Source organism: Stomoxys calcitrans, chromosome 4 (assembly GCF_963082655.1).
Source record: "Stomoxys calcitrans chromosome 4, idStoCalc2.1, whole genome shotgun sequence".
NCBI lineage: Eukaryota > Metazoa > Arthropoda > Insecta > Diptera > Muscidae > Stomoxys > Stomoxys calcitrans.
This window is the reverse complement of record NC_081555.1, coordinates 180454885-180469482: the sequence shown is the minus strand read 5'-3', so window position 1 is coordinate 180469482 and position 14598 is coordinate 180454885. Positions and strand designations below refer to the sequence as shown.

The 14598-nt window shown below is 38.0% G+C and overlaps 1 protein-coding gene across 2 annotated transcripts in view; it reads right to left on the bottom strand.

Annotated features, from left to right (window-relative positions):
* Window positions 1–515: 515 nt before the first annotated feature.
* The window catches only part of LOC106082999 (hypoxia-inducible factor 1-alpha), an 83903-nt gene continuing 69820 nt past the window's right edge, over window positions 516–14598 (bottom strand). For both annotated transcript variants that reach the window (XM_013245789.2, XM_059368285.1), the window contains 6 exons: window positions 9675–9880; window positions 9409–9601; window positions 9115–9343; window positions 8237–9043; window positions 4076–4173; window positions 516–4001 (listed from right to left, as the gene is read on the bottom strand). In XM_013245789.2, the coding sequence (XP_013101243.2) occupies window positions 3789–4001; window positions 4076–4173; window positions 8237–9043; window positions 9115–9343; window positions 9409–9601; window positions 9675–9880 (1746 nt within the window). In that variant the 3' untranslated portion in view covers window positions 516–3788. The remainder of the gene's footprint in view (window positions 4002–4075; window positions 4174–8236; window positions 9044–9114; window positions 9344–9408; window positions 9602–9674; window positions 9881–14598) is intronic.

Sequence of the window (14598 nt, the reverse complement as noted above, 5' to 3'; positions counted from 1 at the left end):
GTTGTTGGATATAATAACAAAACACGACGTGCAAAATTTCATTCTGATCGGGTAAGAATTGCGCACGCTAGAGGCTCAAGAAGTCAAGACCCAAGATCGGTTTATATGGCAGCTATATCAGGTTATGGACCGATTTGAACTATACTTGGCGCAGTTGTTGGATATCATAACAAAATACGTCGTGCAAAAATTCATTCCATTCGGATAAGAATTGCGCACTCTAGAGGCTCAAGAAGTCAAGACCCAAGATCGGTTTGTATGGCAGCTATATCAAAACATGGACCGATATGGCCCATTTACAATACCAACCGACCTACACTAATAAGAAGTATTTGTGCAAAATTTCAAGCGGCTAGCTTTACTCCTTCGGAAGTTAGCGTGCTTTCGACAGACAGACGGACGGACGGACGGACGGACGGACAGACGGACGGACATGGCTAGATCGACATAAAATTTCACGACGATCAAGAATATATATACTTTATGGGGTCTCAGACGAATATTTCGAGTAGTTACAAACAGAATGACGAAATTAGTATACCCCCCATCTTATGGTGGAGGGTATAAAAACGAGCTCAAGTTAAAGTCCAACGGGCCCAATGATCTAATACCAAAGCAAATCCCAAAAGGCACACGATCTTACACCATACCATATGGGCAGCTGTGACCGCCAATGGCCGTTCTCCAATCGTATTCAACAAGCCTGGCGTCAAAGTAAATGCGACTTATTATCGGAAACACATAATCCGTCGTAGACCATGGACTTGTCAACAGGACTCGACAATGAAAACCAGTAAGGAAAGGCAAAAGTCGGGCGGAGCCGACTATATAATACCCTACACCTACCCTAAAATTATAAATTCGGGCAATATATAAATATACATGTATATGAGGGCTATATCTAAATCTGAAGCGACTTTCAAATAGATCGTTTGAAAATTATTTACGGCTTTACTAAGTGAAAATCCGACGATAAATATGTATGGGTGCTACATCCAAATTTGAGCTGATTTTTATGAAATTTCGCAGATATATTATGATCAGTAACAAAACAACCCGTGCCAAATTTTGTGTAGATCGTTTACAAATTGTGTTTATTACAGTTTTATAAGTGTAAATCGGGCGATACATATCCATGGGAGCTACATCCAAATCTGAACCGATTTTAGTGAAATCTTGCAGATATGTTAAGATCAGTAGAAAAACCAGCCGTGTCAAATTTGGTGCAGATCGGTGGTAGCTTCTATGGCCATTTAAGTGCACATCAGGCGATACACATATATCGGAGCTATATCCAAATCTGAATTGATTTTGATGAAATCTTGCAGATATCTTATGATCAGTAACAGAACATTCCACGCCAAATTTTGGGCAGATCGAAGGAAAATTTTAGCTTCTACGACCATTTAAGTAAAAATCGGGCGATACATATATATATGAGCGATATCTTAATCGGAACCAATTTTGATGAAATTTTGCAAATATATTAAAATCTGTAACAAAACAGTTCGAGCCAAAATTTGTGTAGATCGGTGGAAATTTGTAGCTTCTACGGTCATTTAAGTGCAAATCGGGCGATACATATATATGGGAGCTATATCTTAATCTGAACCGATTTTGATGAAATTTTGCAAATATATTAAAATCAGTAACAAAACAGTTCGTGCCAAAATTTGTGTAGATTGGTTGAAAATTGTAGCTAGTACGGCCAGTTAAGTGCAAATCGGACTATACATATATATATGCGAACTATATCTAAATCTGAACGGATTTTAATGAAATCAATAGCGTCCGTCCTTTGGCCAAAAAGTGATATGTGCAAAATTTCGTGATGATTGGGCAACAAATACGACCTGCACTTTGATTACAAGAATACATGGACACGGACATGGCAAAATCGAATCACAAAGTGATTTTGAGTCCATCGGTATTATTATCAATGGGTCTAGCTCTTCTCCTTCTTAGTGTTGGAAACAAATTCACAAACTTATAATACCCTGTACCACAGTGTTGGTGTAGGGTATAAATAGCTACAGTGTTGAGTTCAGCCAACCAGTGGCTGTCCTTGTCGTCAGATACCAATCCGATGGACTTTTCTAATTGGGCCATGGAGTAAAGCTGCTATTACACGATCTGACTAGTCATATGTTATTTAAATAGCAAATCTGAAAGTTGTATAAATCGTTTGATACGTAAGAAAATTTAATATGACAAATGGTTTTTGCAATAAATATGAATTTTCTTTCGATTAAATCGAGCTTTTATTTCATAGAACATACATGTAGACACATGTCTATGAAAAAAAAGTATAACACATATGAGAATACATGTCGATTAGAGCGCCCTCTATTGGTATTTAACATACATAAGACTACATAATGCAGAATGTGGCAGCTCATGTGACAAGTATTATCGTGTAGTAGCAACAAATATGCCAGTATGGTTGAGCTGAAGAAAGCCATTGTACGGAAATGGGCCAAAATACCCGCAGGTTGCATTCGTGCAGTTTCAATATCATTTTTTTGCCGACTCAAAGCAAAAGGTGGTCATATCAAGCAAAAGTGAATTGATTCGGACAATTGGGTTACATCCCCACATTTTTTCAATATCAATAAGAAATATTTTCACACAAAACAGTTGGTGGTGGTTTGAATTGGCAACACTTCGTGTCAGCTAAGCTGTAAATTTAAAATAACAACGGTTGGTTTGAAAATTTCAAGTTTGAATCAATTTGATGACGGTAAGAGCGATCTCCTTTTGTGTTGCTGTCACAAACGTTACAATTGTACCACTGATAAGGCCCTTTAGAATATTGTCTTTGATCTGACTAAACGGTCTTTGTCCCTTTAGGTTGTTTTTAAACTACCAGAATTCAATTCATGTTCATTGCTAAAGTTGCTAAAAAAATATAAAACCTTAATTTTCGTAAAGATAGCGTATTTTTTTTTGTTTGAAATGGACACCATTGGTTAGTTTAGCCAGAACATTGAACCTATGCTTATTTTCATATTTAACTTAATTCAAAGAGGGGGTATCTTATAATTAACTCGATGATTTTTTCTTTAATATAATTTTTTTTGTTTTGTAGAAATTAAGTGTAAATTGCACCATTAGTAACTCCGAAGTTCATTATAATTATTTTTTTTTATATATAAATATAGTTTTGTATATGTAGTAAGTAGATATTTATGTATTTTCATATTGTGTGTATACATATAATGTATGCTTAAAATATTGTTTGGTTTTATTTTTCTTCTTTATATACAAAAATTTTAATAATTATTGCAACAACATAATTGAATTAGTCTTTGAAGGACTTTAATGTCTGATCCAGTCATACATAAATGTGTCTGTGTGTAGGTAGTAGTAGTATAAGTAGTGGTATTGGTTGTTTGTGTGTCTAATCTCTAAAGCCCTTTGACAAGTTAAAAAATGGCATTGGAATCCTTAAAAATGTCTTCGATTTTCTCTTGTAACGATGATTTGATTTCATATAATAACTACAATACATACCTACTCAAATACAAATATGTTTATGCTTACGTTGGACAGGGGCGTGTTTTCATTTGAGTGTATGGGATTTTTGTATATTTTTCTTAAGTTCCGCTACTGGCATTGCCCGAGGTTTTAACGAATTTAAAAATCTACAATATATAGTAAAATAGTTTTCTCCTATGAAACCTGTTTGAATATCTTCAAAGGATACGTTATTGGCTTTGTAGCTGTAGGTATTAGTTACTTCTTGATCATTTCAGAGGCATTGAGGTTAAGGTACTCTAGTCTTTCGCTTAATTAGGCGATTGCAATGAGTCTAGTTCCTCATTGCATTCAGGTGTTCTTTGTTGTGCAAGGGACTCTAAACTGCCCGTCTGATAGGAGGGTGGTGACATTTCGTTGACATTTCCTTTGGCATTGTCGTTTCCACTTTCAAAATCACTTGGTGGATATTCAAAATCGTTGACTATATCACTGTAGTTGTGTTGATTTTTATTTGACTCCTCCTGCAAGGGGTATAGTTTAGTTATCAATGAAAAATGTCCACCAAATTACGAAATATAAATATATATGTACATACAATTACATTATCTAGATTCTCTTCTAATAACTCGAATGGTCCATTAAGTTGTCTACTATCCAGCTGTTCTATGGAACTCTCAGACACCTTCTCTGTGGCTGCGAAAATATGAAAGGATTACTAAAGTTAAATAAATGAAATTATTATTATTTATTTAAATACTACTTAATTGGCACAAAAATAAAGCTATAACTTATATTCCAACGAGTGCTAAGTTCGGCCGGGCCGAATCTTATATACCCTTCACCATGGATCGCATTTGTCGAGTTCTATGCGCTGTAACTCTTTTTAGGCAAACAAAGAATATTTAATAAGAACGGTTATGCTATGCTATATCAAGTTATAGTCCGATTCGGACCATAATGAATGATGAACATTGTAAAAGTCATTGTGTAATATTTTAGTTCATTCGGATAAGAATTGGGCCTTGTAGTGGCTTAAGAAGCAAAATCGGAAGATCGGTTTATATGGGAGCTGTTTCAAGCTATTGATCGATTCAAACCATATTAGAAACGTATGTTGAAGGTCATGAGAGAAGCCGTTGTACAATATGTCTGCCGAATCAGGTGACAATTGCGCCCTCTAGAGGCTCAAGAAGTCAAGATCCCAGATCGGTTTATATGACAGCTATATCAAGTTATGTACCGGTTTGCGCCATACTTAGCACAATTATTAGAAGTCATAACAAAACACCTCATGCAAAATTTCAGCCAAATCGGATGAGAATTGAGCATTCTATTTGCTCAAGAATTCAAGATCCAAGATTGGTTTATATGACAGCTATAGCAGATTATGAACCGATTTGAATCATACCTAACACAGTTGTTGGAAGTGATACCAAAACACTACGTGCAAATTTTCAGTCAAATCGGACGAGAATTGCGCCCTCTAGAGGCTCATGAAGTCAAGACCCAAGATCGGTTTATATGTTAGCTATATCAAAGCATGGACCGATTTGAACCATACATAGCGCAGTTGTTGGAAGTGATACCAAAACACTACGTGCAAAATTTCAGTCAAATCGGATGAGAATTGCGCCCTCATGAGGCTCAAAAAGTCATGACCCAAGATCAGTTTATATGGCAAAACATGGACCGATTTGGCCCATTTACAATCCCAACCGACCTACACTAATAAAAAGTATTTGTGCAAAATTTCAAGAGGCTAGCTTTACTCCTTCGACATTTCCCATCATAGTTTTACCACCAGCATTATATTGCTAAATTGTGCTGTTTGCGAAGCTATATTTGCTAACAATTTAATTATTTAAAAGCCAATGAACGAAAAGGCAATTAAAATTCCTCTTTTTTATCGTGTTGGCCCAAGTTTAAAAACGTTCGCCCACTTTGTTCTCGTTGAAGAACTTAGTACCGCAAATGAAAATGTTTGCACACATTTTTATTAAACTATTTTTATACCCTACCAGCTAAACCGGGCACGTTCCGCTGCGCGGAACAAAATTATCCTTTAAATATTTATGTTCGACAATTAAAGAGCTTAGTGAAATACCATGGTACGTAAATAGTATTTGTATGTATATCGCTTGGCTAACAGTTAAACAATTTACATGCCTTCATCTGAATCCCACTGATCTTTACTGATTTATGAATTCGCTCAACGGGTTTGGTGGGTTTAGGGGGTGGTGTGGAGTCCCAGAAATGTGGTCCCAAAAGTGGGTATAAATTTCGTAATTTATTCTCAAATACCTTTCATTTGAGTGCCATATTGCCTTGATCCGTAAATACGTATGTCCGATTTATGGGTTCTTTCGGGGTGAGTTGGTCACCAGACACTTGGCCCTGAAAAAATATCCGCATGGAACTCTTCTCTCAAATACCATTTATTTTAACCCCATATCCATTGGTTAGATCTATGTCATATGACATAAAAAAACAAATGTTAAACAAGTAAAAACGCATACAGTTCGGCGGGTCGGAACTTTTGATACTCACCAACTCGGATATATATATACATATTTACCTCAAGTCAAGTTGGGTGAAAAATACACCACTTATGAAACCTTAACAACTATATCGATATAGGGTCCACTCTGGACGAAACTCGTTATGGACATCCAGGGGTCTTACATAATTCACTATCCAACACCAGAAATCGGTCTATTGGATAGCTTTATCTTTATAAAGCCCGATCTACACCATTATCAGGATGAGTAGGGTCTTATACAACTAATTGTATAAAAATATTCAGCGAACCCAAGTTACAAATGCGCCTTTTACGGCTCCTAGACCTTAAATCAGGAGGTCGGTCTATATGACAGCTATATTCAGAATAGACCAATCTTTACCATATAGGGCACGAATGTCGAAGACCCTTATACAGCTAACCGGGACAAATTTTCGCGACAGCTGTTAATAAATGAGACCTTTATGGGCCTAAGAACTTAAATCGGGAGATCGGTATACATCACAACTTTATCCCAATATAGACCGATCTAGGCCATATTGAACAGGGATGTTTAAGAGCCTAATACCGCTCAATACGCAATATTGGATACCAAATACGTCTTTTTTTGGACCCAAGGACTTAAATCAGACATCGGTACATATGACAGCTATTTCAAAATATAGCTCGATTTAGACCATATTCAATACGAACGTCAAGGGGTTTAAAACAACTCCTTGTGCCAAATTTCAGTGAAACTGGAAAATAAATTGGTCTCAAGTACTTAAATCGGAAGATCGTGTGCTATAGTGCAATGTAGCCCAAAGTACACTCAAATACCTTTAAGCCCCATATTGCGATGGTCAGTAAATAAGTTCTGTTTGGGTGTGTTTTTAGGAAGGGGCGGCCCCTCTCAACACTTGGTCGCACATTTTGATATCAGATTCGTATTCTCTTTTTAAATACTTTTCATTTGAGTCCCATAATGTCGTGATTGGTCTATATGTATATTTGGTAGGTTTTGGGGTGGGGCGTCCCCCCTAAGCACCCCATCCGAAATTTTAATGCCAATTTTGTTGTTTTTAGGTTACTATAAGAGAGCACACAAAATTTCGCTTAAATCGCACCACCCATCTCCGAGATCTGAAGTTTCTGAAAATAAGGGTAAGGGGGAGGGTCCGCCCCTTCGGATATCAAAAAATGTAGTACCCTATTTTCACCACGGGATCATTATGTACCATTTGTGAACATTTCAAGAAAATCGGTTCAGCCGTTTTTGAGTCTATGTGGAACAAACAAACAAACACAAATTGATTTTTATATATAAGAAAAAAATATTCATTTAGTCATTCCGTTTGCAACACATTGAAATATTCATTTTCGACCCTACAAGTTAACGATGTCCGCGTGTCTGTCCGTCCGTTAGTTGTAGTCACGCTACAGTCTTTCAAAATTTTAACTCAAAGTTGAAATTTGGCACAGAATCGAATTACTTCTATACGCAGGTTAAGTTCTTGAATGGACCAATTCTTACTATATTTGGATATAGCTGCAATATAGACCGATCTGGCGATTTAGGGTCTTAAACGCATCGCATTTTTTTGCCCGACTTGAATCTGAAAGTTGTACTAGGGTCCTCGATATTCAAACAGGATATAGCCCATATCGATATTTACATATATATGGCATTTAGACCAATATGCCGGTTAAGTGTCTTAAGTCCCTAATAGGTGCATTAATTACCCAATTTCGATGAAATTAGGAATAGTGAGTTGTTTAAAGCCTCCCCACATCCGACTGAAATATGATTCAGATTGGACCACGGATTTAGACACAGTGACTTGTATTAAGACTCCCATCATCCGACCAGCATATTGCCCACATCAGACAATATTTAGATATAATTGCCATAAAGATCCCTCTTCCATTTTAAGGTCTTAATCCCATAAAAAGCGGATTTGTTGGCTGATTTGGCAGAAACTGTAACTTTTATACGAGTTCTCGGGATCTGAAACAAATATGATCCAGACTATAGATATGGTAGTAGAGTTGTTATAATAAAGAGGATGGATAGTTCATGTGAATTTCAGTGGTTCTCAGGATTTGTGACATTTTGTACTGACAATCTTAATGTTCAAGTGGCCGTCTCACTCTTTGCCTTCGATAAGTGGAGCTATCTTATATTGGTGTATAGCAGGTGGTTCTTAACATTTTGTAAAATTCAAAATAGAAACTTAACTGCACAAAGCTTTTATTTACCTCTTCTTCGTTGTGCAGGTACTTTGTATTCATCATCTTCCTCCGTTTCCGAAGTGGAATAATTTATTTTTCTTTTCATTCCGCTGGTTGGCGCTATCCGTGTTGTATCATATGGCAAGAATCCTTGCAGTTCTGTATCACTATCCACATTACTGGAATAACGACTTCTTTCTCCATTGGTCGATGATTCACCGCCAGAATCGTTACCATTAGCTGGCCGATAGGACATTTCGCTATTATGGACTTGTAAAAATTTCCCAGCTGTCGTCTTTACAACGCAAACGCTTTTGCTAATTGAATTCTTAATAGATTCGGCTGCCGGTGGGACCAACGCCAATGGTGGAGTTTTTGCCAGACGACTTCCTTGAGCTGTGGTGGCATAGGGTGAATGTGGACTTTGATGATGGTACATGTGGTGGTGCTTTTGTGACTTTGACGAAGATGCTGCAGATGTCATAGAGGTTGACATATTGGAGTCAGTCTCATCCTCGGAGGCAGATTGATGCAGATTTTGTATTAAACACAGTACGGCCTTCTCCAATTGCAGCGGATTTTCCGAGGCAGGTACATCCGCCAGTGACTGTGGTATCTTGGTATCGATGATCACAGAGAATTTGGTCTTCATGTGTTGAACTCGCCGGCGACCTTCCTCCTCGCTGAGCAAGGTGTTGACACAGATGAACGAGTGCACTTTATTGGTGGTCTTGTCGATCTCAAGAAACCCTTTGGTGTGCAAATATATGATCTTTCCATTGCGGGTGAATAGTCGATATGTGGATTCACCATACGAACTGTTGCAGTCATACACTGAAAGAAGAAAACACACACCACTTTGGAATTTCATTTGCTATAGAGTAGGACAGACATATCGAACATACTTTGCCTCAGAGCTACAATAACCCATCGCACATCATCCTGGTGCATAAAGGTGAATGGACTTAAATTTCGCACCTCATCGGTCATATAGCCAGCCACCAAGCTAATGCGTTGATCGCAATCGATAATGCGACCATCGATCAAGTGACGCGTCTTGTACTCTAATCGATTGGCCTCAAGGACTGTATTTATGACAGGCGGTCGCACAATGCGAGCAATGGCAATAAGAACCTGCAAATAGTTTCAAATTATAAGAAAGTTCATTGCAATAATTATTTAAAAAACAAAAAACCTACAATATCATTTCCACTTATTGTATGCAATGGCAATATGTCCTCCCGACCTCGACTTCTACGCATTAGCTGCAGGGTGGAGGGTAATGTGCCTGTCTTCAGACCTCTTGGGGCCATATCACTACGGCGAAAACTGCCATCGATTTTAACCAATTCATAGCTGGTTGTTTCCGACCGAGGTCCCGATCTTGCCAATCTGTTTTCAAATCATAAGAAGTGGCGCGTTGGTTAAGTGACTGTGGTAGGATGCTTGTAAAGTTGACACTTACCGCACTGTAAAACTACGTCGATCTTCCCTTAGTCTTCGATCGATTTCTTCTTCCTCAGCTTGAGTTCGTTGCCTTGGTTCGCCATTTTCATCTTCAGGCTGGATATCGAATAGACTGTCGACATCTGTGGGTATTAATTTCTGCTTGAGCATTTGATGGTCCTCTGGATGGGTAATGTGCAAAATATTTTGTCCGTACAGGTCAGCCTTTAAGAAAAAATAAGGAAAGGGGAAAACGAAAATATAAATTTCAAATTGACAACAAATTCATCAACTTTAACCCATGATGGATCAACATTTCTTGGTGAAATGTTCATGGCAAAATTTGCATTAATAACACCGATCCAAAGAAAACCATTAAAGGCATTATGACCTCTTTTCCTTGCTTTTGGGAGCTGTAAATATTGGTGGTTCAAGATTCTTTAATGTTATTATATTTATCATCATCATCCGGAATTGTTTTTGATGTTCTCGCCAGGATTCGAAGTCTGACATTATCTGTCACTGACGCACCCTCCAACATATCCACAAAGGTGAACATAATCATAAATTCAAAAAAGTTTAAAATAGTTGTAAATTTTCTTATAATTGTTAACTTTGCCAAAAACTATTTTTTGGCTAGGTTTGTGATGATTTTGTCGCATGTATTGGGTTGCCCAAAAAGTAATTGCGGATTTTTTAAAAGAAATCAAATATATTTAATCAAATATACTTTTTTTACACTTTTTTTCTAAATCAAGCTAAAAGTAGCAGCTGATAACTGACAGAAAAAAGAATGCAATTACAGAGTCACAAGCTGTGAAAAAATTTGTCAACGCCGATTATATGAAAAATCCGCAATTACTTTTTGGGCAACCCAATATATACGTCGGTGATATGTATGCCATATACATCAGAGTTTCCGAGTTTCCTATCTATCCTTCAAGGTTATTTTAAATGGTAAACATGAAATGATTTTTTCCAAAATCAATAGCGTTCGTCCTACGTGCAAAATACTGAAATCTGTGGGTATGGCTCTAGCGACATGTATGTGGGTATGCCTCGAGCGACATCTATCATTCGTGGCCCGAAGGACAACGAATGATAGGGAGTCACAAAGAGGGAGCTGTGAGCATTCCAAAACTAGTGACCTAATCGAGACTTGAAGAGGTCTATTGCTTTGCTGTCATTGGCTAGAACAGACGTCTCAATCATTGTGTCCGTCATGACAGGTCACTGTCTAATCGGAAAACATGCTGGCAGACTGAAGGTTGCCAGCAACGACTATTGCACCTTCTGTGTGTGTATCCAGCACCAGTAGTCAGAAGGATTCTACTTTAGGTTCTCATTTTTTTGAGAACGTGTCTGATTTAGCGGATGTGAACATTCACAAATTATTGGGCTTTTTAAAGCGATCTGGATGTTTCAACAGTAGGAACTAGAAGGAATCTTTCTTCTTCGTTTCCTGTGGTATCACAATAGACGAAAACGTTTAAGTTAGTCTGATGGTAGACTGCCAATTCAACCTAACCTAACTATGTGCAAAATTTCGTGACAATCGGACCTCAAATGTGACCTGCTCCCTAATCATAAGAATACATCTACAGAAAGAAGAAAGTGGCGTAGGTATACAAATACTTTTAGTATGTGCATGTCATGATATGATGTTCAATTATTCTCTTTTCGTTTCCTTGCTATACAAATATAACATCCAAAGGACTTCACAAATATTGGAGGCTACACATTAAACTCGGCATGGCTGATCTTAACATGCTTTTATAAGATTTCGTTTGTTTCTGATGTTTTGAGTTTAATAATTTTTAAATCAACATAACCCATATAGCTTTATTGGTTTTACTCTATTTTTATAACTTTAAAGCAAATAACTTATTTATGTGCTATTTTAGAAATTAAAAACAGATGCACAAACAATTTTAAAAAAATTATGAAAAATCCAACTATAACAAGTGTTAAAAGTACCAAAAATTTGCATTCAGTTTGTAGATGGATTATTTTAAAGTAATCAAATCGGGTTAAAAATGTCATAAGTTTACTTTAAGTATTTCAGCCCAATTGGGCAAAATTTTAAACATATAGTTGTTCATCCCATATCAAATTCAAATCAGATGGAAATTAAGGCTTTTACTGGCTGGCTTCCCCATATGTGGCATACGAGAAAATACTGAAGTAGTAGTCCCACGGCTAAACAGAAGAAAGGCTGATTGGGATACATTTCGGCTCTACGGAGGATATAGACTCGCTTGTGTCAGCATGCCCTACTGCCAAGCCAAGAGGCAAACAGCGACCGCCATGGTGGACCACAGAGCTAATTGGTCTAAGGAAGGACTGCAGAAAACTCTTCAACAGAGCAAAAGCCACAAGAGCACCACACGATTGGGGGACATAAGGCTGAGCTAAGAAAATATAAGGGTGAGCTTAGAAAGGCTCAGAACAAATCCTGGGTAGAATTCTGCAGCTTCGTGAAGGATACATCTGAGGCCTTTAGGCTAAGGAAGATTCTGTCCTCGAGACCTATTACCGTGGGGTATATTCAGAAGTCAGAGAATGTATGCTCAATGTGAGGAAACTCTTGTGAGGAAACACTATAACTAGTCGTTGATACACACTTCCCGGGAAATTATCCAACGGAAAACGTGGCGCCGGAAGACGTTGTCACTGATATGCATTCGTCGGAGGCCATTAGAGAAATTGTGTCTGGGCCGAAAATTCTTTGGGCGATAAGAAGTTCTAGACTCCTTTAAGTCGCCAGACCCTGATAATGTATCACCGGTTGAATTACAAGCTGCGTCTAATAGACTGGTTCCCTGTCTTAGGGAGATATACTCGGCTTGTATCAGAATGTCATATATACCTGTGGGATGGAGGGACACGAAGATCATCTTCATTCCGAAACCAGGAAAACCCTACCACACGAAGGCGAAAGATTTTCGTTCTATTAGTCTGTCATCCTTTATGCTGGAGAATCTTGAGAGGTTGATAGAAACATATCTTAGGACAAAGATCCCTAGAGATTACCTGTCGCGGCAGCAGCATGCATATAGTAAAGGCAAATCCACTGAAACAGCTCTTCACGACCTAGTCGGCTACATAGAGGGTTCTATCGCTGTCAAGGAATATACAATGAAGGTGCTTTCAATTATGTGAAACCGACGTCAATCATGAAGGAGTTGGAGTTTTTAGGCATCAACTCTACCGTAAGAAAGTTTATTAATAATTTACTTACTAAAAGATGCATTACGGCAGGCTGGGAATATGTGGATCTAAAAAGATGGGTTAGCAGAGGAACTCCTCAAGGAGGTGTACTGTCTCCTCTACTTTGGAATATAGCCATTAACAATATATTATTGTCTCTAGAAGAAAAAGGCGTGATAACGTGGCAATTGTGGTGAAGGGAAAGTTTCCCAGCACTTTAAGAGATATACTTCGTGCAAAAGCAAAGCGGGATACCAAAAGTGGTCTGGGTATAAATCCATGCAAGACAGAAGTAATTCTTTTCAGCAAGAGATGCAATTTGCCTACAATGAAACCTGCCTCCTTGGTTGGAGAGAATGTTCCATTTACAGAAAGCGCAAAATACTTGGGTGTTTTGCTGGACAGGAAATTAAACTTCAAATCCAACATTTTGGAAAGGGCAAGAAAGGCCACTCTTGGCCTATACACCTGCAAGAGAGCCATTGGCAAAAGTTGGGGATTTAGACCGCGTGTCATGCATTGGGTATATACTGCAGTTGTCAGACCTATAATGCTATATGGTGTTGTGGTCTGGTGGACGGCGCTTCAAAAATCCACCTACTGCGGATCCAAAGGATAGCTTGTTTGTGCATCACAGCCGCACTGAGGACGTCACCGTCTGATGCACTGTATTTAATGCTACATCTTATGCCTCTGGACATTGTGGCTACCCAAATTGCAGTGACCACCGCCGTGAGGTTAAGGGAGCGTTCTCATTGGTCATGTGGCGGCTACGGACACTGTGTTATCCTTGATACAATATCCGATGTTCCAGGCAGTGTGGATTACACCCTACCTGAGCCGCTTTCTGATAAAAATTACTGTACCATAAAAATTACTGTACCCTGGTAACAGAAGACTTCTATACGGATGTTTCCAAACTAAACGACCAGGTGGACTTTGGGGTGTACTCTAAAGATCTAGAAGAGGTCATAACGACAAGGTTAGACCTCATTCCGTTTGGCTAATATAAAATAAATGCACATAACAAACGTTTTGTGGTATTTTCGTCCTGTTAACTGATGGATTTCAGGTGTTGTTTTATAGCTTAACAACACCAGCGAAGGAACAAGCAACACATCAAAATATGAGCTAAATTTTTCATATACTACATATATATATATATATATATATATAGCATCCATATAGACTGATCATATACTGATCCATATAGAACACCACACAGGTTGGAGCTTTGAATCTGTATGGTGTTAATCGTTATGGTTATTAGAAGCTCAGATGAGAGCTAACGGGCGCGTCCAGGTATTGCGGATAGTGCAATGCTCCATATTTGGCTGCCCTGTGCACAAAAAATTCTATGAGGAGATCAATGTACAATAAATGGCAACTACCAACCAAATTACTTCCGATTTGGATTGTAGTTCCAAATTTCAAATAAATGGGGTCAAAAACAGGTCTGAAATAAGCTAAAGAAGTTTCATTGGTAGTTTAGTCTTAGTAGCACATGGATCCGTTTTAGGACCTACTTTTATAAGCTGAAGAAGTCAAATAAATATTCGCTTAAGTTGGGGGTTAGATTAAGATGCAGCCCAACTTCCAATTTAACCTTCTTATGGCAAAAAAATTATCTGTGCCCATTTTCAGGTTTTAAAAACTGAAGCTTGATTACAGCGACTAAGAATATCACGACGATCACTAATTTATATTCCTTATATAGGATGGGATCGAAAAAA